This window comes from Podarcis pityusensis, assembly GCF_964106645.2.
Source record: "Podarcis pityusensis genome assembly, chromosome: 3".
NCBI lineage: Eukaryota > Metazoa > Chordata > Lepidosauria > Squamata > Lacertidae > Podarcis > Podarcis pityusensis.
The window spans coordinates 60,544,186-60,571,062 of NC_138026.1; the positions used below are offsets into that span (position 1 = coordinate 60,544,186).

The 26,877-nt window shown below is 40.8% G+C and overlaps 1 protein-coding gene across 2 annotated transcripts in view; it reads left to right on the forward strand.

The window, feature by feature from the left end:
- PDE7B (phosphodiesterase 7B) overlaps positions 1-26,877 on the forward strand; it is a 162,228-nt gene that overhangs the window by 63,035 nt on the left and 72,316 nt on the right. For both annotated transcript variants that reach the window (XM_080999695.1, XM_080999696.1), the window contains exon 2: positions 12,464-12,524. In XM_080999695.1, coding sequence (XP_080855821.1) covers positions 12,464-12,524 — 61 coding nt within the window. The remainder of the gene's footprint in view (positions 1-12,463; positions 12,525-26,877) is intronic.

Sequence of the window (26,877 nt, forward strand, 5' to 3'; positions counted from 1 at the left end):
ATTGAGAGCAGCCTTGGCAATATATCCTGGTGACCAGAATTTTTTTGTCTTGTCTTTTTAGTGGAAGGCTGGGAACTTTTAAGTACTTAATCTTCATTATGAAGGGAACCTTGAGTTTACCCAGTGCTTAGTATCTTTGGCACAGAGCTGCTGGTAGCCTTGGATTCCTCCAGGCAACATGCATTGCATTATCCAGGATATTTTGCAAGGCCCTTCTTCTAAGTTATGTGTGTTTCATTTGGAGTGCAGAGTGAAAACTGGGGGTGCGGGCTGTTTGGTGAATATTTGTTACCCCCCTGCAAAACCTCTTCGGCAAGTGACTGAGAAAGAATGGATGCAAATATATCTTAATATACACATTTTTTGCAAAGCAATTTTTCCCAGTGTGATTAATTTTTTTATATTACACTCAATAACCTGAGTATTTCATGCATACAGTGGTACCTCGGGTTACAAACGCTTCGGGTTACAAATGCTTCAGGTTACAGACTCCGCTAACCTGGAAGTAGTACCTCGGGTTAAGAACTTTATTTCAGGATGCGAACAGAAATCGTGCGGTGGCAGCAGGAGGCCCCATTAGCTAAAGTGGTACCTCAGGTTAAGAACAGTTTCAGGTTAAGAACAAACCTCCGGAACGAATTAAGTTCTTAACCAGAGGTACCACTGTACTTTATCCCAACATATGCATTTTTGCATAACTTGGCATTAATGCATTTTTTTAAAAGTGTGTTTTAACTGTTAAGTTGTTTAAGATATATTGTGCATTAGGTGACACATGCATTTAATCAATAATAGAATATTAATAGTTCATATTATTTTTTATGGAATTTATAATCAATAGTGCATCTGAATGCACATCACATTCTGCCTCAATTAGTGACACAGAACTGTGTGTGTATAAAACTGGATTGGGGTGAAAGTCTTGCCTTTGATTGTGCAGAGTTTTAAATCATGAAGAGAGACTCCACAGGTAGAGAAATCTCCCCCACTTCAGATCTTCAATCTCATACTTAAAGGCTGCAGACTGGATGGAAGTGGTGCATTGGAGGGGGTAGAGTTGAAATTGCACCCCCTCCCCCTCAGAGCTTGCTTATATGCAAGTATAATGAACATCCAAATAGGGCTAGCAAGAGTAGAAAGATAGTTAACTTATCAAGGCTCTCTAACACATCACAATGCACTTAACAGTTCATTCTAGTTGATTGGAGAACTCAAGATCCACCAAAGCATAATAAGAAATCTAACTGAACTATTTCAGATTCTCACAGCCATAATTTCATGAGCATATGATTTTCTTAAATTAGAACACATAGAGTAGGTTTAGGAATAAATTAATACTGAACTGTTGCCACCCTTTAAAATATAGAATAATGTGTTTGTATATCTTTAGATCTCAAGCTGTGTGGAGAATTAAAAAAAAGAGGTAAAATATGTTATGTAAATATAGAAATAACAATAGTTATATATGTAATATTGTTGAGTGAGTAACAGTGAGAAGTTATATAACTAAAGCCCAGCAGTTACTTTGTGGGGTAAACTTTTTGTTGGCACAGTGTACCTGACAAACATGCTGGCCATAGTGGCTGCATTTACTATGGAAGCTGTTTTAGGCCTTAAATGGTTCACGGTTAGACCTCTCAGTTTATATAATGGATAGGAAAATCCAGAAGGTTGGGTTTTGATAGGTCAGTTAATGAACCAGTTGGCTCTAATTGTTTCATGAACATAGGCCAATGAGTTGGCCGATAGAGAAATGGAAGGATATTGGCCAGAGAATAATGACTGATACATAAAACGGCAGTCACAGCATTGCCAATTTCAGAGGAAGAAGTTCAGGTAGGGAAGAATCTGAGAGGAAGCAATAGTAACTGTGCCTAGCAGGAACCTTAAGATTGGTTGAAATCATTCAGGGCAGAAGCTGTGAGGGCTAAAAGGGGTTGGAAAGTTCCAAAACTAGTTTCTGAGGACAGTTTTGTGCCAGAGTGACAACAGAAAGTAGTTGGTTTCAGGAACCAGGTCTCCAGGGACAACTGTGACATTGTCTTTTGCATGTCCTGCTTGTCAAATATCTTGACAAGCAGAGAAGATTCAAAGGATGCTCAAGCAAGCCTACTAAAGACGCCCCTGACCAGAGAGCCAATTTCTTGTCCTCTGCATCTTTTAAGGAATGGTTCATTGGCATCTGGATTTCAAATTAAGGCAGTTAATGTTAATGATATAACAGTTTCCCTAAAAGAACTGTACAGATTTCAGTGACTATTGAAGTTTATTGACAACTTCTAGTCCTATGTATTATTAACATACTTGGTTAAGTAAAGTTTTAATAAATATATTTGTCTACACTTTTTAATAATTCTGCATATTTGTTCATTCCATGCCTATAAACTGAATACACCACTATGCATTTTAGACAGTGCATCAAGTGGAAAAGATTTTATTACAAATTCTATAGTGGTGCTCGCTTTTTTAAGGATAAAGAACTAAAGTATATATATGTAATGCATTTTGAGAAAAGATTGGGAAGCCAATGTTCCACATTTCGGAGGTCTAATAGAGTATAAAGACAGCCAAACCAAGATAGTTGAGTAGTGTTGGTGAGATAAAACCTCAATTTTTCACAAACTGGTTGCCTATTTGGTCATTAAAAGTTAAAATTATTCCAAAAGACTGAGATCCAAATCAGTTAAATGGGATCTTCCTTTAAATACTTGATTCTAGCAAACCGTAATTTTTCACATAGTGAATTTAATATTGCAGTGGATGTTTCCTAATGTACTAACTGAGGAGGCCCTGATGGGTTGTGAAATACCACATAAAACACTAAAGAAAACATTATAAACCCAAACCATAACTTTGTTATCCTTTCACTGGACTACATTACATCCAGATGGCAAGAGTAGCCGTCCTAAGAGGTTGGTGGGGGTTTTGTTTGGCCTTAAATACAGACTCCTTTTTAACGTCTGATCTTTGTGAGATGCATTGAAACAGGGAATAAAATTATATGCACCCATAAAAAGCAAGTTACAGCCTATTTTTATTTTTCTGTTGGATATATATCATTACATTTTGTTCTAATTAGCTACAAGCAAGCATGTCTGCTTAGATAAGAAGAAAATTAAAACCATACAGCTGAGGAGGGCCAAGTCTTCACTCTGGTATACACTTGTAATAGACATTTATACATGCCTATGTGAAAATCCAAACTTGGGGCAATTCAGATGCCTGGCCTGCCTGTGTTGCTTTCTTATAACATTAGGCTATCACTATTGAACCTGCTTGCCAATCACAATTAAAAAAGAAGAAGATGGGGATTAAGTTTATAGCCTAATCATCCTCTTAGTGGTTTACTATTCCATGTAAACAATGAATAAATTTCCAGAACTCTGAAATAATAGTAGCCCAAGCATGTTTAATGTAGGCTAACTAACTCTTGCTAATTTATGTAACCAATTACTTCAGATACAATCATTCTAAGACAGATTAAAAACAGGCTTCTATTATACCCAGTAGGGTGACTTGTAACCAATAGGGTAATTTGCACTTCCATAGTTATGTCACTGGAAAAGTACAAGGTGTTTTCTGTAGTTCTCAGGAATAAATGGAAAAAGTGGCACAGAACACATGTGTTTCACTGCCCACTTCACTTGCAATCCTCTGTACAGCCCGTGGGATAAGAAGCCTAAATGCATACAGGGTCACAGCCTTATTGTTTACTTATATACATATGAACCACATTTCTTTGTAGGCATTTCCCCATACCACTCAGTCCTCATCATCTCAAAAATATACTCCAAATTTGAAAAAATTATGTATCTGTGCAGGAAGATTACGTCACATTCACACCATGCATTTAAAGCACATGGCTTCCCTCAAATAATCCTGGAAAGTGTAGCTCTATGAGGGGTAAACTACAATTCCCAGTATTCCTTGGCAGAAGCCAGGTGCGTTAAATGTGCAGTGCCCCCTATCTGTGTCTTCATTTCTTATCAGTGCTGCTATAACGCTGAAAATATTTTGTAGGCTTTGTAGTATACGTGAAATATAAAGGATAACAAATAATTACTACATATCTTAGGAGGTTAATAATGGAAACTACAGAAAGCCTTACTCATCTGTCTTTGAAATAAAACATTATCCACATAAAACAAGGAGCACAGCCTTGCATAGGTGCAGAGTAAGAGTCTTATTTGCAGTATTCCTTCTTAAGCAATTAGAGTAGGGAGGGAAGAAAAATACCAGCATTTTGTAGTCAGTTCATTAGGGGTCCACCAAATTTTCATCCACAAAAATGGGTTGATTGCATTAGATGTCTACTCACAACTTCTCTCCTTGATCTGCAGTTTTAACACCACTTTTTATTTCAAAAAACAAGTGGAGGGCATTGTTCCTGAGGAGATCCCAGCCAGTCGGGGAATCATATTGGCAACATGACTGTGTGACATCACAGCCTGTCAGGTTTGGCTTTTTAAGAAAGCCAGGTTGGAGCGAGGGAAGTGTTTCCCTCTCAAGCAAATTTTTCTAGGACAACAGTTTGCAAGCAAATTAGAACATACATTCTCACAGTTGAAGACTACATGTGCACACACACAGAGAGAGGAAAAAATGTGTTCAAAATTCAATAGCTTAGATTTAAACTTTGAAAAATTATGAATAGTGTGCAGTTCTATGTTCAGTTAGTTTAGATGGTAAAGCCTTAACTCTTTACTATCCACCCCTCTTACTGACAGATATGATGTAGTTGTGTGTCCTAACTTCTTTCTGTAAGACTAAAGCCACCGTGAAGGATTGGGTTGTCTCCCTGCTACTAATTTTATAGACCTCTTCCTGTTTTGGCAAAAATCAGTAGTTATGCTTCTTTCTGGTTTTTCATATTCTAAAACTAACCAAGTGGAAGAGGTTAAAGGATATGCTTGCTCTTTGTGCATGAAAAAAAAGTGGCCTGCAGTTGTTGCCTAGAAGGCAGCTGGCTGCAAAAGAAGCAGGATGTTTCAGGAACAAATTTATCCTTCTGTAAACATCTGGAAAACTAATCATGTCAATAAAACAAAAAGATCCATTGGGAGGGTTTTGCGCCTTGATTAAGAGTTGGTGTAATGTAGCAATGAAGACTGCGTTCATATATTCACTTGCCTGGGAGTAAGCCCCATTGAGTGTTACTTCAGAGTAAACATATTTAGGAATATCTGTAAGAGTATGAGCCATAAAGGAAGGAGCTGCTGGTTCAAATACTGCTTCATTGCTTAACTCATAAGCTGGTTGTAGATGAGCCACTCTTCTCTCAGCCTCAGTACCACCACGACCCTTATGCCTTCTAGGGATGGGCACAACTGTCCATATGTTTTTCTCACTTTGTCATTTTTCCAAACTTTGTCAGTTCTCCAAACTTCCACATCAGTTAGCAGTTTCTTTAAAAGTCCACATGAAAATGCATCAGGATTTTAATGCAAATTTCTTCAAATTACTTTTTTTCTAATACAGTATATGCATTTTAATGCACACTTTACCCTAGTACATACAGTTTTGCACACATTGGCTGGAGAACTGGGCTACAGAATATGGAATATGTTTTGGCTTGTCTATTGTTTCAGAAAGTCCAGATTACCGGTAGTTAAGTTTCCCCTTAGCTGCAAACTGAATCACATTTCTGCTAGGGTTGGCTCAGGGGGCTTGAGACCCAGGTCTTTGATGCCAGGCCACAAATCTCCTGATCTCTTCCCTCCCCCCCCCAAAAGCTTTGTTTACAGGACAGCTGGGCATGCTGTAAAGCAGGGGTTACCAACCTAAGTCCCATGGGCCAGAAGCGGCCCGCAGAGGTTGTTTGACCGGCCCCCAAACTGCCCCCAAACCGAGCTGCCCACTCACACGCTGTGCTAAACTGGCGCAGCACGGGGACTCGCTTCTGCAGCGCTGGAAATTGCAGGCGGGTGCGCGATCCGGCCCAGGCAAGATAAACCTTGCCGACCCCTGCTGTAATAAAGGGTAGTGCTGGTGACACCACAGACATCATCGTAAGTTGCTCAAAGACACTATATACACTTATGAAAATTTGTGTCATGGGCCTCTGCCACAAGTCCTTTAATTACCTAGTAATGCCCCTTCTCCCATCGCTGCAGAGTGGGAAAATAATTGTGCCTCTTATACATTTTGCAGTAAATATAAGGACCTTTCCACATTGCTTATCAGCATGCTTCCAGGTATAAATCAGTACAGTGTACTCTTGCTAGAAGGAGATGTAGATAACTCCTGCAGGCATGCTGTGCTTCTCCAGATTCATGATTTCAGTGGAGCAGAAGCCCATATTAGACCCCACAAATTGTCTTTGATTAGCTGTCTCACATGGTAAACAGAGTCGTCTGGGCCAACATCATGCTGTATGAGTTCACTGGTCCTTTTATACTTGCATAGAAGCTGTTCAATCAGCTGTTGTTCAGCTAGAGTTTAGCAACCCATTAGATAACATAACTATGTAACCACTGGGACAGATGGGATTTTCTGGGCCCAGTGTACCATAAGTAATAATAATAATAATAATAATAATAATAATAATAATTTATTATTTATACCCCGCCCATCTGGCTGGGTTTCCCCAGCCACTCTGGGCGGCTTCCAAAAGAATATTAAAATACAATGATACATCAAACATTAAAAGCTTCCCTAAACAGGGCTGCCTTCAGATGTCTTCTAAAAGTCTGGTAGTTGTTGTTCTCTTTGACATCTGGTGGGAGGGCGTTCCACAGGGAGGGCGCCACTACCGAGAAGGCCCTCTGCCTGGTTCCCTGTAACTTGGCTTCTCGTAGTGAGGGAACCGCCAGAAGGCCCTCGGTGCTGGACCTCAGTGTCCGGGTAGAACGATGGAGGTGGAGACGCTCCTTCAGGTATACTGGACCGAGGCCGTTTAGGGCTTTAAAGGTCAGCACCAACACTTTGAATTGTGCTCGGAAACGTACTGGGAGCCGTAAGTGGATCGGGAGCTTTGCTGAACCTACAGAAGACACAAAATTCTTCTCAGTTTCTCATTTTTCCAATATTAAATTCAGTTCTCCACATTTCTGCAGCAATTTGTGAAGTTCTTTAAATAAAGAAATCCTTATGAAAATTCATCAGCATCATAGTGTGAATCTCTTCTAATAAGCCTATTTTCTTATACATTCTGACTAATGTACACATTTTTTGCCAGCAATTTCCCCCAATATAATACATTTCTGTAAGCTATTTTCACAAATGTATTCATTTCATGCACACTTTCCCTTAATGTGTGATTTTGTAAACATTGCATGGTTAGAGAACACTAAAAAAATTCACAAAAATGTGGATTGTGAACGATTGCTCTGTTTCAGTTCTCATACTCTTTCAGAAAGTGCAGATTTGATAGATTTGCCCTTAAATGCAGACTGAATTGAATTTCTCCTCCATCTCAAATGCAAACCCTAAATAAGGCAAAGAGCTCAAGTGTGACTAAAAATGACAACAGTAAACATCTGGGCAACTTGGTTTTATATTTTAAATAAAAATATAAGAAATGAATATCTGTAACTCTGACTTCAGTTATTGACTAAAAATCCTGTAAGGTGGGAGCAGGCAGCCTGCCTCATTTCACAAAAGGGCACCTGCACATTTTGTTTTGTATCTTCACTTCCAGGAAGCCTAGTGTTTTACCTTTTTGTTTTTTTAAGGAAAGCTTAGAGTTCAGGACCCCTGCTGCCTGTGGGTCTGGTGCATCTGTGCCTTCTGTTCCCACCTCTCAGCGGCACTGCATGAAACAATAATGTGATGGTTTTTTACTAGAGGAAACAGTCTTGGGGCAATTTGGAGCAGAGAAACTACAGCAACTGCTTAACCCTTGTCCCACCTGCTGGTTGTTGTTGTTTTTTGTTCCAAATGCCCCACTCATCTCCTAAAACTACTTTGCCCCAAACATAGTTTCAATGCTTTTTTTAAAAAGGGAAATGTTAAGAAAAGTAGCCACTGAGTTTTTGTTTCCTGTGCATGTATGTAATGTGTAGTTATGCACACAGTCAGATACGCTGGCCATCGCTGAAGGGATATGGCATGTTTTCTCAATGGCCCAGTGTTTTCAAACATTATGAAATCATCCCAGAACTGCTGTTTTAAGCCTTTGAGAATTTACTTAACTCAGCTGATTTTTGGAACACTCCTTAATTTTACATTTATAATACAGGATCGACAAGCAGTTACTTTACAGCTAACACAGTGAGAGATGCATTTTCTCATCTGTTAAATTTATTAAAAGCATTCCTCTTTCCTTCAAAAAATTTAAACATGTGGGGTCTTAGGGGTGGGGGCAGGTAGTTGAACCTCCTCTCCAGGCTTTAGAATATTAAAGAAATCTTCTTACAAGTTTGCATTAGGTGGTGTCAATTTTCCCCATGCAATTTTTGCTGGCAAAAATGTTTTCCCCAACTTATTTTTGTATTTTGGGATTTAAAAACATTAAACGATGGTAACTGAGTTAAATAGAATGTTAGCTTTGCTTTTAGGAAGGATGTCACATGCCTTCTATTTTCCAACTAGTTTTAAAGGCACCCTTCCCCCTCTTAATTGCAAAGAATATTGCTGAATTAGTATTCTGAGCCACATGAAAACGCAGTGTGTGTGCTTCTCAAAGTAGGCACTATTTGAGGCTATTTCTAAATGCATTCAGATGTTTGTCATCATCAGCAGCGAAATGCATGCTTCCTTTTTTTTTCCTCCCCCCAAAATGCCACTTGCTATTTTGTGGCTTCAGATGATCTGTTAGGAACATATTACATTTTGAAGTTCTGGGGTTCATTTTTGCTCTGCATTGAAGTTAAGTTAGTTCCATGGCCTGGCTTACCATTTTCAAAACTGAAGGGAATAAAGTAACATTTGATTGTTAGTTTCACATGCAGGGAGCATCTTGGGCTGGAGAGGCAACAAGTCCTTTACAAATGCTCTTCTGTTCAACATAAATTACCCATTTGGTCACATGCTGGAGAGGGATCCCACAAATATTTGAATTGTGGTATTTGTACAGAAGATCTGGATTTATTATAAGATGCTACTGTATTTAGTGTGCAGATTTTTTAAAAAAACTTTTTTGCTATTTATAAAAGTTGGTGCAGTTACTTTAAATTGTTAGCCTTGGGCAAATAACCAAAAAAAGTAAGTGTTATTGAAATAAAAACCAATGAGAAGATTGTGTGAATTTGGTTTGGGCAGATCTCATGATAGGAGGTTCAATGTTTCCAACAAGTTCAGAAGGATTTTTGTAGTGTGCTAATAGTTAGTCTTTGCTGCTAGTACTGAATTTGTCAGCTTTGTTGATGTAAAACCAGTCATGCCTTCCCGCAGCTATCATCTATCGTTCCTGTGTATAGAAACTAAATTACACATGGATTTATTATGCGTGTGACCTGCTACACCCTAAATTTACCATCCATCTCAATGGAGATTAAATAAAGTCTAGTCCAGATTCCCAACAATTCCTACATAACCAGCATTGGAATGTGATCCACTTCAGCATGATTTCTCCAATGCTACTGTTTATGTTATGGTCTCATAGATACTAGCCAGCAATCTAGGGAAATTATGAGCTGTGGAACAAAACACAAACACTTGACTGGTGTTGCTTAAAATGTTTCTGACAGCCAAGATTCTACAGATTTCCAAGAGATGAAGTGTGGGGTCTTGTCATGGATGCCGCATTGCACTTCAGAGAGACTTGGCGTCCTTCCAGAACACAGTGTAATCACAGACTCATAGAATGCATGTCATAGAATCATAAAATTGTAAACTTGGAAGGGACCCAGAGGGTCATCTAGTCCAACCTCCTGCAATGTACACATCTCAGCTAAAGCATCCATGGTAGATGGCCATCCACGCTGTGCTTAAAAATCTCCAAGGGATGAGAGTCCACAACATCCCTAGGAAGTCCATTCCACGGTCAAACAGCTCTTAGTATCAAAGGTCTTCCTGATGTTTAGTAGGCATCTCCTTTCTTGTAACTCGAATTCATTGGTTTAGGCCCTAGCCTCCAGAGCAGGAGAAAATAAGCTTGTCCATCTTCCATGTGACAGCCTTTTAGATATTTGAAGATGACTATCATATCTCCTCTCCTCTTTTCCAGGCTAACAATACCCAGTACCCTCAGCCATTCCTTATGAGGCTTGGTTTCCAGATCTTTGGTCACCCTCCTCTTCACACATTCTAACTTGTCAGTACCCAGGTGTGGTCTGAGATGCTTGCCATGGCAAGTGGAATGATCATATCAGAGGACCCCTTCTAATAGCCATTGGGAGACAGCCAAAGTTGTCATGCCACTGCATGCGATATAAATTGATGCTGTAGCCTGTACAATTAATGGATGTCTGGAGGGACAGATTGCTGCCTCTACACTGCCCTTCATGCATGCAGAGTACTGTTTGCACAGGGTCCTGAATGCACATTGAGGTAAAAAGAGGAACAGCACAGGAGAAGCAAAGGAGGATTGGAAGGAGCCACTGCTCTCTTACTCCCACAACATACAAAAATATAAGGTCCTTCACACAGACCTTATTCTTGTGTCATAATGAAGAATCCAAAAGGCATACTTTGTGAGAGTAGGAAAAAATGTTAGTTGCTTATAAATAATAGTGAATGCAAAAGAAAAATCAAATGAGAATTAACGAAGTATTTGTTTGCTCAAGAACAGACCTCCCCATACACAAGAGTTTTCCAGTAAAATATACAGCTATCTTTCTCCTCTGGCACTAATAACTTCAATACAGTATGCATCTTTTAAAGTTCTGTTCTATTAAATGGGGGTGGGGGATCAGTAGGAATGAAGAAGCCTATTAAATACTGTGAAATAGGAAAGGAAAAAATGATTTTCTTGACCAAACAGTGTTCTACTGTATAGTCCATTTCCTCCTTGTGGTAAACCAGAGTAAAATGTATTGCATTCTTGGAAAATATTGAATGAGCTCACCAGTGTAGAGCCATGGCTCCTAAAACATATTTGAGGAATGAATCCATTTTTCATGAAACTTCATTGAAACTCTTCCATTCAGCTGAGTAAAAAATATATGGAGGCCCATCTTGGAACTCCCCGATATTTTTAAAAAATCATTTTTATAATTATAATTTTTATTCACTTTTTAAAATCTAACAGTTTAGCAGTGTAGAACACTTATAAGCTCTCAATGTATAGAATATAAAAACAAATAAGAAACATTTCTAATGTAAGACCTCATAGTATTATATCTATGAAGAATCAAATGTCAACAAAAGGAAGACAAAAAAAGAAGGAAGAAAATAAAGACATAAAAATCTATAAATAGAAAAGAATACAATATTTCTCAAGTACATTCATCAGCATTAGAGATTCCAGCGAGTCTGGTGTAAGGATGATTATTAATGAACTAAATGCTTCCTTTATTGGATGATGAAGAACAGTATGTGTTCATGTAAATGTGAGTGTGAGCAGGGAAAGGATTTCAAACCCAAAGCCTTTTTTCTATTGGGCGATCACTCTAGCCATATAGAGCTATATGCTGTGCGGGGAGGGGGGGTGCTGATTACATAAGAAATTGCATACATAATAAAGTTAAGCCAAATCTTTGTGAAATTGTCCGTTTCTTTTTGTTCCCTCAACAACTGTAGTTTATGGGTTAGTTTTTTCAGTAGGCTAGTGTTCCATACACTTTTGATCAAAATTGTTATTGTCATCCTTTTCATTCATTTTTTACCTCTTTGATGTATATGACTTTTTCCAAATATGTGATTTTTTTCAATTAAATTTTTCAATTGAAGAAAATGCAATGATTGTGACGTGTCTGAAATGGACCTGTGCTCAACTGAAATCATGAATTTCCATTAGCTTTCTTCAGGAATAGAAGGGAAATGGGAACATACAACATTAGAAGGGAAATAGGAATGTATAAATGGCAGGCAGTAGGATGACTATGGATGAACCATGCCAGGTGTAAATACCAGAAGCCTTGCCACCTTGACCTTGTATGACAATAAAGCAACCATCCTGCACTTTAGGCTCCAGCATCGCCACATACTGCAAGATACAGTACAGTTAATGTCCTTATAATTAAAGTCCTATAAATTCCCATGATATGTTCAGTGAAACGACTGGTTAAATTCCTACTCAAGCAAAACCCTGATGACAAACCAAACTGAAAAGAAACGCAAAATAAATAGACGAGAAACCCAGGTTCCTTTTCTAAGGCTTACCGCCACCCCGCATCCCAAAGTGCAAGAGTCACTTCTTAGCCTGATCTCAAGAGGAGGAGATGAGCAAGGCATATTTTCTCACTTAATAAAAAGGCTCTGGTTAACAGAGAACTTTGGCTTCTAAAATGACACTGATTTCTAATGTTTGGATGAAGGAATAGGCATATGGAAAACAAAAGCAGTAAAAGTTGTAAAGCTAACGTGGATTAAATATTGGGTTTTGCGTTGAAAATGTTTTCCTCTCCTTTCTTTTCCCCAGAGGTGTGGAGAAATCTCATTCGATAGCCCAGAGCAGAGTGCCAAATGTGTTCGCATGCTAGGTAAGTGGAGTCCATTCTCTTTAATCTGGAGTTTGGTATGTGGAGAAATATGCACTGTTTTAATGAGGTGTTTCTTTTCAAAGAGTGTCTGCATTTTAATGAGGTTGGTTGGTAGCCATAATTCTTCTGGATGTATAGTTGGCTTTGGTGCAACTGGTATGAATAGTGAATGCATATGAGCACTAATTGATTATAATGAGCCCTCAGTTCACTTGTAGAAAGTTGTTGACAGAATGATTTCTGACTGTTGGCTACAAAATCTAAATGCAGATTGTGACAAGACACTGCATAGCTGGAACTGCATCTATTTATTCATTTTTGCATCAACTTGCTTTTTTATTATTTTAACTAGGCAGCATAAAGAGTACAGGTTCTTATTTTTATCAGTTTTAATTCTGTTTAACAACAAATTGTTTTGCATCTAAAGCAGCTTAACTTTGACGGTCTGGTGTGTGCTGATTTTAAGTGAGAAGTCAATTGGGACTGTTGTTAATTTGATACGAGGAGCGACAGTGTGGGCTGGTGCCTAATAGAACTGATAGGATGAGAGGCCAGCAGAAGGTGGAGCCAGAGCCAATGACAATCAGACCCAACTAATTCTAGTTTTGCCCCTGCTGAGTTCTACAGGGGGCAAAACGGAAATTAAGGAGAAGGAAGTTGACAGCCAGTGAACTGGTTCTAGGTCAGAAGGCAGGCAAGTGGGGGATCTGGCTGAGGACAGAAAGAGGTTTGTACCTCATTCACCCTAATGGATCAGCTTGCACTGGTGAGGAGGAAAGACCATGTGTGAAAACTTCAGTCTTTAATTGTTTTATCCATGTTTTCAGACTTTCCAAATAGTCCAGGAATCTACAGTGGTACCTCGGGTTACATACGCTTAAGGTTACAGACTCCGCTAACCCAGAAATAGTGCTTCAGGTTAAGAACTTTGCTTCAGGATAAGAACAGAAATCGGGATCCAGCTGCGTGGCGGCAGCAGGAGGCCCCATTAGCTAAAGTGGTGCTTCAGGTTAAGAACAGTTTCAGGTTAAGAACAGACCTCCGGAATGAATTAAGTACTTAACCCTAGGTACCACTGTATATTATATGCAATGTCAAAGAGGTGGCAGTGTGACAGAACAATCTTAGCACTTGATTCATGCTGCTGGCAGAGGTTATGATTCAGCAGAGGTCCACACCCCCGCCCTACACTAACTGTATTGGCAGCGGTCGGGAGGGAGGGCAGCACCAACCACCACAGTGACAGAAGTCCCTACAGCACCTCTTAAGATATGGGCTCTTGCCAAGCTGGCAATGAATTTCACCAGCAATAGCCAGCACAAGGCCCTGTAATGAAGTATTTTGGGAATAGAGTAAGGTTGGCAATGGGTCAGCTGAATCTAAACTGATCTGACCCACACCCTGCAATCATAATCTGAGGCCCTTCTTTGTGTGCCTCCTCCATGAGAAAAGAAGGAATGACTCCCCACTTGTGGAATGCTCTCCCTAGGGAGGCTTTCCTGGCACCTTCCTCACATATCTTTAGGCTCCAGGCAAAAACATTTGTCTTCTCCCAGACCTCTGGCTAATTAAACAATCCATGGCCTTTTAAACTGTGGAGGGTGGTGTAGAAATTTAATAAATAAATAAAGAATAAACCCACTCTATTTCCCTCAGAGGGGCATTTGAGGAGTTGGGGCAGCAATAAAGTGCTCTTGGGATCTACCCAATGCCTGTGAGATAGAAGTATCATTGTAAATAAGCTGTAGATCACTGATGATACGTTGGAGTGGTTTTAGCTGGGAGCTGTAGGTGACAATATAGTGGTACTTCGGGTTACATACGCTTCAGGTAACAGACACTTCAGGTTACAGACACTGCTAACCCAGAAATATTACCTCGGGTAAAGAACTTTGCTTCAGGATGAGAACTGAAACCGTGCTCTGGTGGTGCGGCGGTAGCAGGAGGCCCCATTAGCTAAAGTGGTGCTTCAGGTTAAGAACAGTTTCAGGTTAAGAACGGACCTCCGGAACGAATTAAGTACTTAACCCGAGGTACCACTGAATGTGGTGCACTGTTGCCATCCTTCTGGGTCTGCCCTGTAGACAATCATTCCTGAATATCTGTGTGAGCTAGTCAGTCAGTTCCCCCCTCCCTATATTGGGTGCATATACATTGTGTGTAATTTGGCAATAAGTCTTCACGGTTCTCACAAAACAGTCCATACAGTTTTTCACAGAGAATAAGAGAACAGTGGTACAAATAACTCATTAATGGCATTGATAAAACTGTGGCCTTTAGTTCAAGTTGCTCTCTGTGATAAAGTGCAGCTGTACCATGCATTGTGTTCTACACAATTAATAATTTGTGTCCTTTAGTTAGAATAATTATTATCCTCCATTTGGGCATATTCATTATGTAACAGTTATGAGCTTCTAATTTTGTTAATCAGCTCATTAGTTAACTGGTTACAACTACAGTCATACCTTGGAAGTCGAACGGAATTCGTTCCAGAAGTTCATTAGACTTCCAAAATGTTCAGAAACTAAAGCACTGCTTCTGATTGGCTTCAGGAAGGTCCGGCTTCTGATTGGCTGCAGGAAGTGGTATGGCCATGACCTATTGAGATGATCCTCCGTGACCTGGTGCCACATCCAGCAATTGTCTAATTTTGAGTGTACAGTGGTACCTCTTGATTCCAAAAGCAGGATTGGAATTTTATTTGTGGACCACTCAGCCCACTGCTTAACTCTCAATGCTGAAGTTGATGGAGGTGGTCTTGGAGATGGTGTTGGTGTCACAAATCTGATTGCCCTGGAAGATGCAGCACTCCTCCTCACTTGGTTCATTTAAGCAGCACCTCAAAATGGCTTGGTTTGGGAGTGGGGTTTTTTCTGGCATTGTTTCTGGGCTCTGGTGTGATTTAGTTATAAAATATTATTTTAGTATTTTAATGTTTATAGTTTTTCTCCTGGCATTGATGATGTCAACCTTTGACATGTTTGTTAACTGCTCTGAGTGCCATATTTAGAGCTGAAGTTGTAGGATGTAAGTGAACTACAAATAAGCAGTAGAGCTGCCGGAGGGGGCAGCAATTGATGGTGGAGGAACTGCATGATTGCTCCAGGTAGGCTTGAAAGTGTGGAACTAACTGTGATTGGGTACCCCCCCATATTATTCTTCAAGCTAATATTCCTGTTTTTAACCCTAACAAATAATGATGATGACGACAACAACTAATTTATTACCTGTTCTTCATCAGCAGGTCACAGGGTGGGTTACAACAGTTTGAAATTCAGTGTTAAAACAGACTTAAAACAAGTTACTGTCAGAGTAACATGGTAACCCAAGTTTAAGTTTTTGTCAATTTAAAAAAATAACCCTGCCTACGCAATGTATTCCACTATCCCCATATTGCTGCAGCTATTAAAGTGCTCTGCACATCTTGGCTTAGAAGTGCCATTTGCTGTCTGGCCTTGAAAAGCAAAATCTCTTGGCTAATCTTAATCTTCTCATCCTCCACAGTCTTATCCCTCTTATAATCTAGAAAACAGCAACAAAGCTTTTGCCTTTCATTAATAATAATAATAAAAGTAATAATCTTATATCAAGCTCTTTTTTCCCATCTACTTTTCTGCAAATATGAGTATATGCAGTGTCCCCTTTGTACGCAGCATGAATTGTATTTCTGAGTACGTTCTGGTTGTCTGAAAGTTGGTTGGTAGGCTAGGTAGCCATAGCAACAGGTTTGTCAAATTCTGAAGCTGTTGCTTCTGCTTCTGCTAACTTGCTCTTCTATCACACAGCCATAGCTGCTAGCCTGACTTCTTCTTTTAGGCAGAGATTCCTCTCTTTCTGGGGTCCCTACTTCCCACCTGCCAACTTCACATTGCAGATTTTAGTTATCCCATCCTCTAGTTTGTGAAATAAGCTTCCTTGTTCCAGATCTCAAATTATTTCCCCCTTTCACTCTGAAGATGCACACTTCTTCTCATGCATGGTGTTTGCTTGTTTACTTGTCATCACTCACCTTTGTCAAGCTTTTGGTTTCTTCACTCATCTCTAACACAGACTCTCCAGTAACTGCTCCTGCTCATCATTTGTGTTGACATACCAAATCATTGCATGCTACTTCCTTTATGCCTGAAGAAGCCTGCCCTTCCAGACTGTTTCTCTGGATGAAAACAGATCACGGTATCTGTAAGAAGTGCAGCTTAGTCTGGTAAGCAACTTGTAAAGTAGAACTGAGATCCCCTCTTGTTTGTAAGACCCAGAAATAAAACAGTAACCTCGGCATTTTACAATCCCTAGAGTTTCTAAAGGGCTCTTCACTCAGGATGAAAAATCAGAATGGCTCTGACCGTATTAATAGAACGTTATAAATCATCACCATTGAATGTAAGGCCAATTGCCAATGTTGAAAGCCAGGCAGATTTATATGTCAAAATACATTTGTGTTCAAAATTCTGCTCCGAACTAAAGAAACGAAAAACAGGGCTCTTGTGTGTTGTCAATTGGCACAAATACCTGTTATTTTCATCACCTACCATTCGTCTTTTTACTACTAGCAAACTCATCCAAGTGTAAATCCTTATGCAACCGAAAAGGCAACACACACAAATGGAACATCTTCAGCAGGCTTGGGAACCTCAAGGTTTGCAGAAGGACAGAAATCTTTAGAATGAGAAGTCTGTGAGGAGGAGGCTCAGAATACCCCAATGGGGACTGAGCATCCTCAGTAAGTACAGAATGCTGGCTGGGTGTGTCCCAGGGGTGGAGTAGAATATTTTTGAGCTGGGCAAGCAGAGAGGGATTCCTGCTATTTGCAGTCAGTGCATCAATGACTAACATTCTGAATGAATGTGCCAAGAGGTGCATGAGATTCCAGGGGCCTTGGCCCTAAACCAGGGTTTTCGTTTCCTTCGGAAAATTAAGGCACAAGTGCTTTTATGAAATATGGTTTATTTACACATATTTCCAACCTGAACCTTTCAGTGGAGAGGGTGCAGATCGTTATACCTCAAGAGTGTCTCTTGTCACTTCTCCCTCCGCGGGCCATACCATTGCCCCGTGTCACCCTGGTAACCTCTGCTTCAAAAGCCTCTTGCAAAAGGCACTTTTAATTTTGGTGACATCACGCCCCCTGCAACCCTGGCAACTCCCATTTCACATCTTCAAGGGTCTTCCCATGAAGGGCTAATGACTGGTCATCAGTACCATTGTTTCTTCAATGACTCCCCCCCCCCCCCCAGCAAGGCATCACCAGGCTGGCCTCATGAGGAAGTTAGTTTGCTAAATTCAGGACTCTCTGAGCCCCTTTGCAGGCATTGCTTCAATGGCATTATGGATAAGCCAGCCTTGGTCCCAGTTGTTGAGCTTACTACAGCTCCCCTTTGTTCTGGGCCCACCAGATCCCTCCCTCACCCCTATCCTCTGCTGCAGTTGCTGAGTCTTCCTTCTAATGCTCCCTTACAGCTTGGGCTCCCCATCCTTCACCTCCTGCTCTTTCTGCTCATCAGAACCATGCAAGTCCAGATAGTGCCAGGAAGGGAGCATTTCACTAGACTACTAACCGCAGAAAAAGGGCTGCCCCTTGTTTAGCGTTGCTTAGTGGCAACTGGCAACGCTGCCCTTGCATAATCTGAGAGAGATTAATTTTGTTTTAGAAATACTTAAAGAGACACGTATTGGATAAACGAATTGGGATCTGAGGGAACGCTGTGCAGAAGCTTTTCCCCACAGATGCTGTGTCGAAACTGTAAGACTGTTGCTATTTCCTGAATTGATGCCAATTAATTACAGTTGTTAAGTATTGAGTAAGCCAGATGTCCTGTGTTATGTCAGATAATCTAGCCTGGCTGTCTCCAGTGCCTGCGTGGATAACCTGACCACAATATGACTATATGGGGGAGGACATGAGTCTTCTTATGCTCCACAGTGAAGCAGATTCTTCTCCTATAACCCACCCCCCACCCCTGCCCAGCATTTCACAGATGATCGCAGGGACACATATATTTGTAACACCCCTGTTCTCAGACCAACAATTAGTGGCCAAACTGAATTTAAACACATACATGCATGCACCCCACATTGCTCTTCTATGCTCAATGTATGCTGAGCATTCATTCTGTTCATCCTGGCTGTCTCACATGCTGAACCTTTCAAAGTTAACATCTTAAACCAGGGGTCAGCAAACTTTTTCAGCAGGGGGCCGGTCCACTGTCCCTCAGACCTGGGGGGGGGGGGCAGACTATATTTTGAAGGGGAAAAAATGAATGAATTCCTATGCCCCACAAATAACCCAGAGATGCATTTTAAATAAAAGCACACATTCTACTCATGTGAAAACACGCTGATTCCTGGACCATCAGTGGGCTGGATTTAGAAGGCGATTGGGCTGGATCCGGCCCCTGGGTCTCAGTTTGCCTACCCATGTCTTAACATGTGAAGTGGTGGGATTTGCACATAACATGATGCCTAGCGTTTCTGGGTACGTGTATCCACTAAAACATTGCATCCTGTCCTTCAAAGAGTTGTTCTTAGATCCCTGGGGATGGAACTAAAAATGGCCACTTATACTAACAAGTGAGGGTATATATTCCATGGCTTGGATCCAGAGAAGTGCCAGCAGAAGGGGAGTAGTAGTAGCAGGGTTGTTGCTGCGACACAGGAGTATGACAAAATTGGCATGTGTTAATTTTTTTATATAGATGCCTCTTGTGGGTGGATTGAAGATGGCTGATGGCTGGGGTCTCACATTTAAAAGTAAATAAAATAAATAGTTTTTAAAGGGGGGAGGAGTAGGAGTTCTGGGGCTTGGTACAAAACACCTGGCCCTCCTATACCACCCCCTAACAATGCCCATGAGTAGAAGACTTTTTTGCAATTCATTAAAGGTGTCTCCATCTGATTTTTGGCAATGCCCCCACATCACAGCCCATCCCTGTTTAGGAAGGCCCACCTGCCTTCAGAAGCTTTGAGAGTGGGGAGCTGCCAAAAGAGAAGGTGGTGGTAAAATCTCCTTCCACCAATCTTCTTGTAGTGCTTCTGCTAACACCTTTTTACAGGTCACACGATACAGCTTTTTTCTATGAGTTATATAAGTTTTCTGATTTGTTTCATTTTTCTAGCAATAGTTATGCTACTACAGATTTGAGTATTTTCATTGTTCATGTTATTGTATTTAATTGTTTCTTGTTTTAAGATAGCTAACCTTTGTTCCATAATGAAGAAATATTTAATAAACACTAATTTTAAAAAGCAGATAAATATTAACAAAAGAATGTTAGGAGTGTTCCCTGGAGTCTCCCCAAAGGCAAAACTGGGACAGGGATTTTTCTGACAGGAAGTAATTGGCTTACTGGGAATGCCTCATGCCACAGTTTTAAATCGCAAATGATCATTTAATTGTGCTTTTTGTCTTGTGGCAAATTATCAGATTCCTCAGTGGAAAGGAGGCAAGGCTACAAAGTGACATAGATTGTACTTCGTTGTTTGCATTATGTGTTTGTTTTTAAAGAGATGGTAATGAAAACCATGAAAAAACTAAACAGACATGAATAATACCTCCAAAGCTTATGAAGTGTTGTTGTTATTGTTGTTGTTTGTGTCCCAGGAGCAGATAGTTTAGCACTGGACAAATTCCATGGCTGCTTCTTCAACTAAATTGTTAGAATCTGCTATTTCACTTCTTAAAAAAAAAAAAAAGACTCCCATGGCACAAGCATGGGCTTGTGCTACTGAAATCATAGGAATAGGTTCAGCTCAGCAACATCTTCGGTTGGATCTAGACCTGCTTTTCTGGTCACAGAAGCAAGTCTGATCCAGGAGGACCTCTTGCTCCATGCACAAGATGTCCCCACTGGTGCAAGTGAGGCAGATGAGGCAATAATTGCTGGTTTTCCCTTTCCTCGAAGCCCCGCCACCACCTCCAGAAGGTTCCAGAAGTTCCCCCAGGCCCGCAGAGCACATTTTCAGGAGCACCAAGGAACTGTAAGGCTGAAATGAGGAGATTGTTTTCTCCACTATCCTATCAGCTGTGGAAGAGTCCAGATGAATAGGCAAGGGAAGCAGCCAGGGAGGGAAGAGGATACTAGTTGCACTACTGCCACAAATAAAAGGATTGGGGCGGAGGGTCCAGTGGTTTGGCAGGGGGAATTGACAGCAGAAGGGCCATACTGAGAGCCCCTTAAGTCCAGGAGCAGCCCTGTGGCTATTACATTATCTCTCATACTAGAAGCATCATGCTTCTGAAAACCAGTCTCTTGGGGTGTGTGAGCAAGAGAGTACAGTTGCTTCCCGCAGGCATCTGCTTGGACACTATGGGAACAGAATTATGGATTGGATAGGCCTTTAGACAGACCTATGAATTCTTCAGATGGTCCAGTTCCATATGTATAGTGTCATAAGGTCCCACCCAAAAGGACTGTAGCAGGACCCAGTAGTTATGTGATGTTATATGGGGGGGGGGGGACTTGTTACGTGGGTAAATAAAGACGAGAAGCCTGTGGACCCACAATACTTCTGTTATGTAGGCTATTTACTGTTGTGGCAGATTTTCTTCAGTGGACTCTTTAGGGAATTGCACATGTCATCTGCTTTATTATTTAGGAGCCAGAAGAATTAAAAACCCATGTGATTCTAATTATTAACATATTTCCATTTTTTTTAATGACAGAAGGAATTGCAGCAGCATAAATCTGGTTGTCTAATTTCATTTGCTGTCATCTGTACGAAAACAAACTATATGCCTTTGAAGTCTATCTAATATGTGTTATGGAAAGAAATGTCACCATAATTAATTTCAAAAGACTCTGGGCAGAAAGCGTCATTGTTGGATTTTTATTTCAGTCTACTTTCCCTGTACTGTGATGGGATCTATGTTCTGTCAAAGAGCAGCCATTTCGGTACTTCAGCTGTTTCAAAATGTACACTGTTAAAATGAAACAAGAAGTTTACTGTAATTAATGTAGCAATGCAAGGCACTAAGGGCAGATTATTGCTAGGCAAGAGGTTTTAGAAGTTGTTGAAACAAAATCACCATAAAATTATTTCCCTCATCATTTCCCCAAGATTTGGGATGAGCCATCCGCCACACAAATTACGTGGCAGTAAAGGAGGAGAAATGCTACTGATACATCACTAAAATAGCCACCCTTTCTACCTACCCAGCCTGGGAGAAGAGCGGAACACACAATAGAATTCCATAGAATACAATTTTTAATACTGTGAATCAGTGTTAAACTTCTTAATTCTAGCCTCCCATTAAATTTGATGACAATCTTTTCCACTCCTTTCAAGTGTCTTCTCCACCTGTCACTTCCTGCCCATCCTGCTTACCTTCTGGGCAGGTTATAAGAAGGATAGGGCAGCAGATGCTTCCGTTATTCTGCATGGACCACCTGAATGAAACTCATGGGCCACAGTTTGGAAAATCCTGCTTTAAGCTGCTCTATTTTAAAGGAACTGGGAAACTGCAGCCAAAATGTTTCCATCGTTTTCAGTAAAAGCATGCAAAGGCTTATTTTAGAAGTACTGTATGGCTGGAGGAAGCCAGACTGTTGTAAAGATAATGGTACTGGAATGTTAAGAATCTGCTGGAAAATGAAGAGTCATGACTGACTTCCTATTTGTAAAAAGTGATAGATGGCAATATCATTCACGTTCTGCTTGGCAGCTGATAGCATTGCACTGTGTGCCATTCTTAGGTCCTCACAGCATACGACTTAAAACTGTGAGCCTTCCAGTAACAATATGATATCAAACTGAGCCATAAACCTGCCATGCCCAAGAAAACTGAAGTGAATAGGACATCATCAGCTTACATCCAATAGCCTAGTATAGTAGTAGATATTGTGATGCTTATAAAGCCCAGGAGTGTGGTAATTAACAGTAAACAAGGGTAACACAAAAATAATATTCTTGTGAAAATTGGATACCAGTGCATTTTATGCAGAGTGTTATTACGATTGGATGTTATTAGACCCTCCTGTCCAGTGCTCTGATGGATTAGAAAGTGACTAGTGAATGCTTTCCTTGGCCAGGGCATCTAATATCTTCATCCTACAAGTAAACAGCTACAGTAGAGCATGGTGTGGTTTCTTCAGTACAGGAGATTATTTTGCCATTCTATGCTTGTTCAGTGAGACAAGTCCAACCCATCATGATGCCTGTCAATTGCAATTCATGGTGAAAGTGTTGCTTATTAAGTAAAGTAGTGAAACAGCAACACTTCAAGAACTGCAATATGTTCAGCACCCTGATCATACTACTAAATCATTCCTTATCGCTTATTAGGAATGTGAACCCAAGCCCAAGTCCAGCCACTGCTTCACCATTTGCCAACTCACTGTTCCATCTGTCATCTTATGATAATAAATTGTGTACTGTGTCGGCGGGGCCACCAGGGGGCGCATTGGAAGATGGCCAACAATAACATCTCTCTGACACACACAAGGTAATTAAGAGGCTGCTATGGGAAGTATGCAGCCTTCCCAGCCCCCCCCCCAAGGGGATGGGGGGGACTGCCTTGCCAGCGGTGTGCATAATTCACCCCCGGATTCGAAAGAAGGGGGTGCGAACACTTGGCACAAGCCCTCGTCTGAAGTCGGCTCTTCCTGACGCTATCTCCAATCAGCGCACTGGTTCGCTTTGGCTTGAAATATATAATTGGAAATACATAACTGGAAAGAAGCTAAAGCACATACATCAAGCGAAGATCGGGAGAAAGACTGCTGATTAATGGATCTCTGTGAGCGGAGCGACGGGCGGGACAAATAAATCAAGTGAGGAATCACCATTAAAAGACTAGTATGTTTGGAGTAAAACGGAAAGGGGGTGGAGGAAAAAACTTTTCTTTTCTTTGCCTTATGTGAGTATTAATAACCCTCCACCCCAGAGAGAAGAATCGTTGCAGTTTATTAATCACAAGCAGGAATTCAAGAACTGTGTGGAGTGAATTATTGATCAAAGAGAGGATTGGTAAACATCGGAGAATGGAGGAAAGTTTTATGACGCAGTTTCAAATGGCGTCTCGTTAAGACAGGCTTGCCTGAGAAGGACAGGGGGAGGAGGACCAGGGTCATCAGAATGCGAATGGTTAATGGAATGTGATCTAGACCTAGCAGAGCCCTCGGAGATATGTTTGGCAAACCTGGGGAAATCAACGGACAGACTGAGGGAAAGTTCTTTACGGAGGTGTGGAAATGGCGTCTGTCCTTATGTGATATGATTTTTGGAGAGTGTCAAACCCACACAGAGGATGTTTGTTTCCAACCCGCTTGTGAAGATTATCAGAGATCGCAAAGAAAGGAATATATGATAACAACAAGAAGATGAGGAAAGTAACAAAGAGACTATCTGGACAGAACTGGATAGAACTGTCTAATTAAAGCAGAAATATAAGTGATGTTTGGACCCCGTTTCGGAGCTTGATGTATGGGTACCCCCAACAAAAATTTAAAAATCTGGCTGTATAATTTGGAACTAATGTGATTCGGAAATAATGTGATTTGATTGGCCTATTAATAAAAATTATATTTTTTAAAAAAAATTGTGTACTGTGTCATGTGCTGCTGCTCTTTGGGGTCTATAAAGATCAGCACAGCTGGTGTAGCATTGGGAATATCATGATGAGCTCCTGTGCATCAAAATTTGCCACAATGGTATCAAAGTGAAGTAACACACCTTACCATCCAAAGAACTTCCCCCAAATGACCACTATGTCCAGAGTCTATAATTGCCTAACTGAACCTTGATTAAAACCCAATCACCCCGACCCTAAGAAACCTGTTATACCAGATGGAAAAGTGAGATAGTGCACATGCTACAAAAAAAAAAAAAAATCCATCTTTCATTTTTCTCAAACTTTAAATGGCAAAACTAAAAGCCCTGCTGTAAAGTAGAATAAATTAAAGAGATTAAGTCCTAGATCAAATAGTTATAACATGTTTTGTGATAGGATAAGGGAAGCTCTATTAATTTTGAGCTTTTTCCAGAGAACATAGTGTCCTTGCTTCAAAATCCTGGCCTTTGCTTACAGTTGACCGGCAGTTTAATACTGTTTTCTTAAACTAGTCATTGGGCATTTCAGTACTCTTCAACCATCACACACTTTTCAATGGTTGTATTCCAGCAAAAAGGGTACTCCATTTATTTTTACAGAGGGTACTGCACAGTTCCTACACTAATACTTTTGTATAAAAGTGCATATATGAGCAGGAACATTTCCAAAGTATTAGTTGTTGTTATTATGTAATAAACAGAGGACTAAGCTCCTCTTCAGCACCTGTGACTCAGCTGGGAGAAGAAAATGTGCTTAGCCAAAGGAAAAGGATCATTTAAGTCCTACATATTACATTATCTTGGTCTATGAACTTGCTTATGGTTGAAAGAGCCTGAAACAAGGCAAGAAGCAGCTTCCAATGTTATCTTGCCTGACATAAAGCCTGTAAAAAATGTAAACAGAAGCAGAATGTGCGTGCTCTTACCTGCTCTAAAAAAAACCGCACAATAGTATCTGAGGAAGGTAGAGTAAGAGGCTTTCAAGTGGCAGTTGTTTACAAATGACCAAAGTCCCTGGTTTACTGCCTCATGTTATTGACATCCTGCAATTTGAAGCTTTGTTGTACAGTAGGAATTCAACCCTAAACTGAAGTTGTGAAGAGAGAGAGAGAGACTCCATAGTCATGTTGTAACTGATCACTAGGGATTTATTCCCACCAGGAAGAGCAATCCTGAGAAGCACTGGGAGAGGGTGAGCAGCAGATTCTCCACCAAATCTGACTTATGCAGCAGCGGGGCATGTATTAGATTTCTCTATGGGGAATAGATAAGCCCAGGATGCAGCAGATAAATGACCCTGCTTCACTCTTGCCTGGTCCCTGTAAAGGCCTGCTTCAGGTCTTGTGCCAGCTATTGCTACAGTAATAGCTTCTTCTTCTGTGCTTTTCATGGCTGCTGCAGCAGCTTTTAGGCTCCATATCACAAATAGAAGCCAAGAGGTGGCAAAATTCACTCAATCATAGCCTGCTCCAGCAGCATGGATTTGGCATTAGGTTTGCAGCCTTAGTATACTTTCTTCTCTTTGTCTCCCGTGCAGATTTTCAGCCTTGGTATACTTCTGGGTCTAGTCTCCAGCCACAGGCTGTCGCTCTCAGCCACCCTGCCTGAGGAGCAAACTACACATTACACTACGCACTGCATGCAACAAAACATGAACAGAAGAGGATACATTGCTTTTACTATCTGATAATTTCTAGCAGCTCATATTTATGAAGGAAAGGTCCATCCGTGACAATTAGCTGTACTTGGCTGTAGTAGCTGTAATTGAGGGGGGGGGGTATGTTCAGATACAGCTCTGTTGGGGGCTCACAGGCACTGCAGTGTTCTCAGACACCCCCTTTGTCCCTACTAATACTTGTATTTTATTTTTAATTGGGCATCTTTTGGTTTGTTTGCTTTTTGTCTGTGCTTTAGGATATGTTTAAGTACTTTGCTTAGTCTTCTTCTTTTTCTTTGCTAGGGTATCTGTGCATACCCTCCAACATTTTTGATGAAAATAGGGACATCCCATAATAATAATTTTACTATTTATACCCCATTCATCTGACTGGGTTGCCCCAGCCACTCTGGGCAGCTTCCAATATATATATAAACATAATAAAACATTAAACATTAAGAAAACTTCCCTATGCAAGGCTACCTTCAGATGGCTCAGGGGTCAAATGACTCCATATCCTCCAACATTTTTCCAGTGATGTGCCCCCCATTTCTCCAGATGTGCCCCCAGACCCTAAAACATAGCTGTCAACTTACAGATTTAAAAATAAGGGACCAGCAGCCTTGAAAATAAGGGACCTGCAGCCTCACCTGTTCCAGGCACTCCAGTCTTCCTGTCCTCCTGCAGTCTGGTCAAACTCATGCTGGGTAGCTTCAAGAACACTGTCCAACCAACTTTGTAACCAGAGGTTCAACTGAATAGAATCTGAAACACATGCACCTCAAGGCCTATGCAGCCTCAACTTAAGATGGCTCCCCGGCCTGGCTTTGCACTGCAAAGTTTGCAGCAGCACGTGCAACAAAATGGCGTCCAGCATTCAAAAACCTCCTCAGCTTGCATTAACTAGCCACACACAAGGCATGCAAGCTCCACCCTCCAGTCGTTCTTAGACTTCTTATTGGGTGAGCAACACAGCCAAGCAACACAGTTGGAGCCTCCCTCCTCCCTGGCCGGCAGGGAGGGAGGGAGGGAGGGAGAGGAGCTGCTTCCTTTGAAATTTAAGGGACATCATTTAAGGGACATTTAAGGGACATCCATCAATAAGGGACAGCAGCGGGACATGGTGCTGGAATAAGGGACTGTCCCTTCAAATAA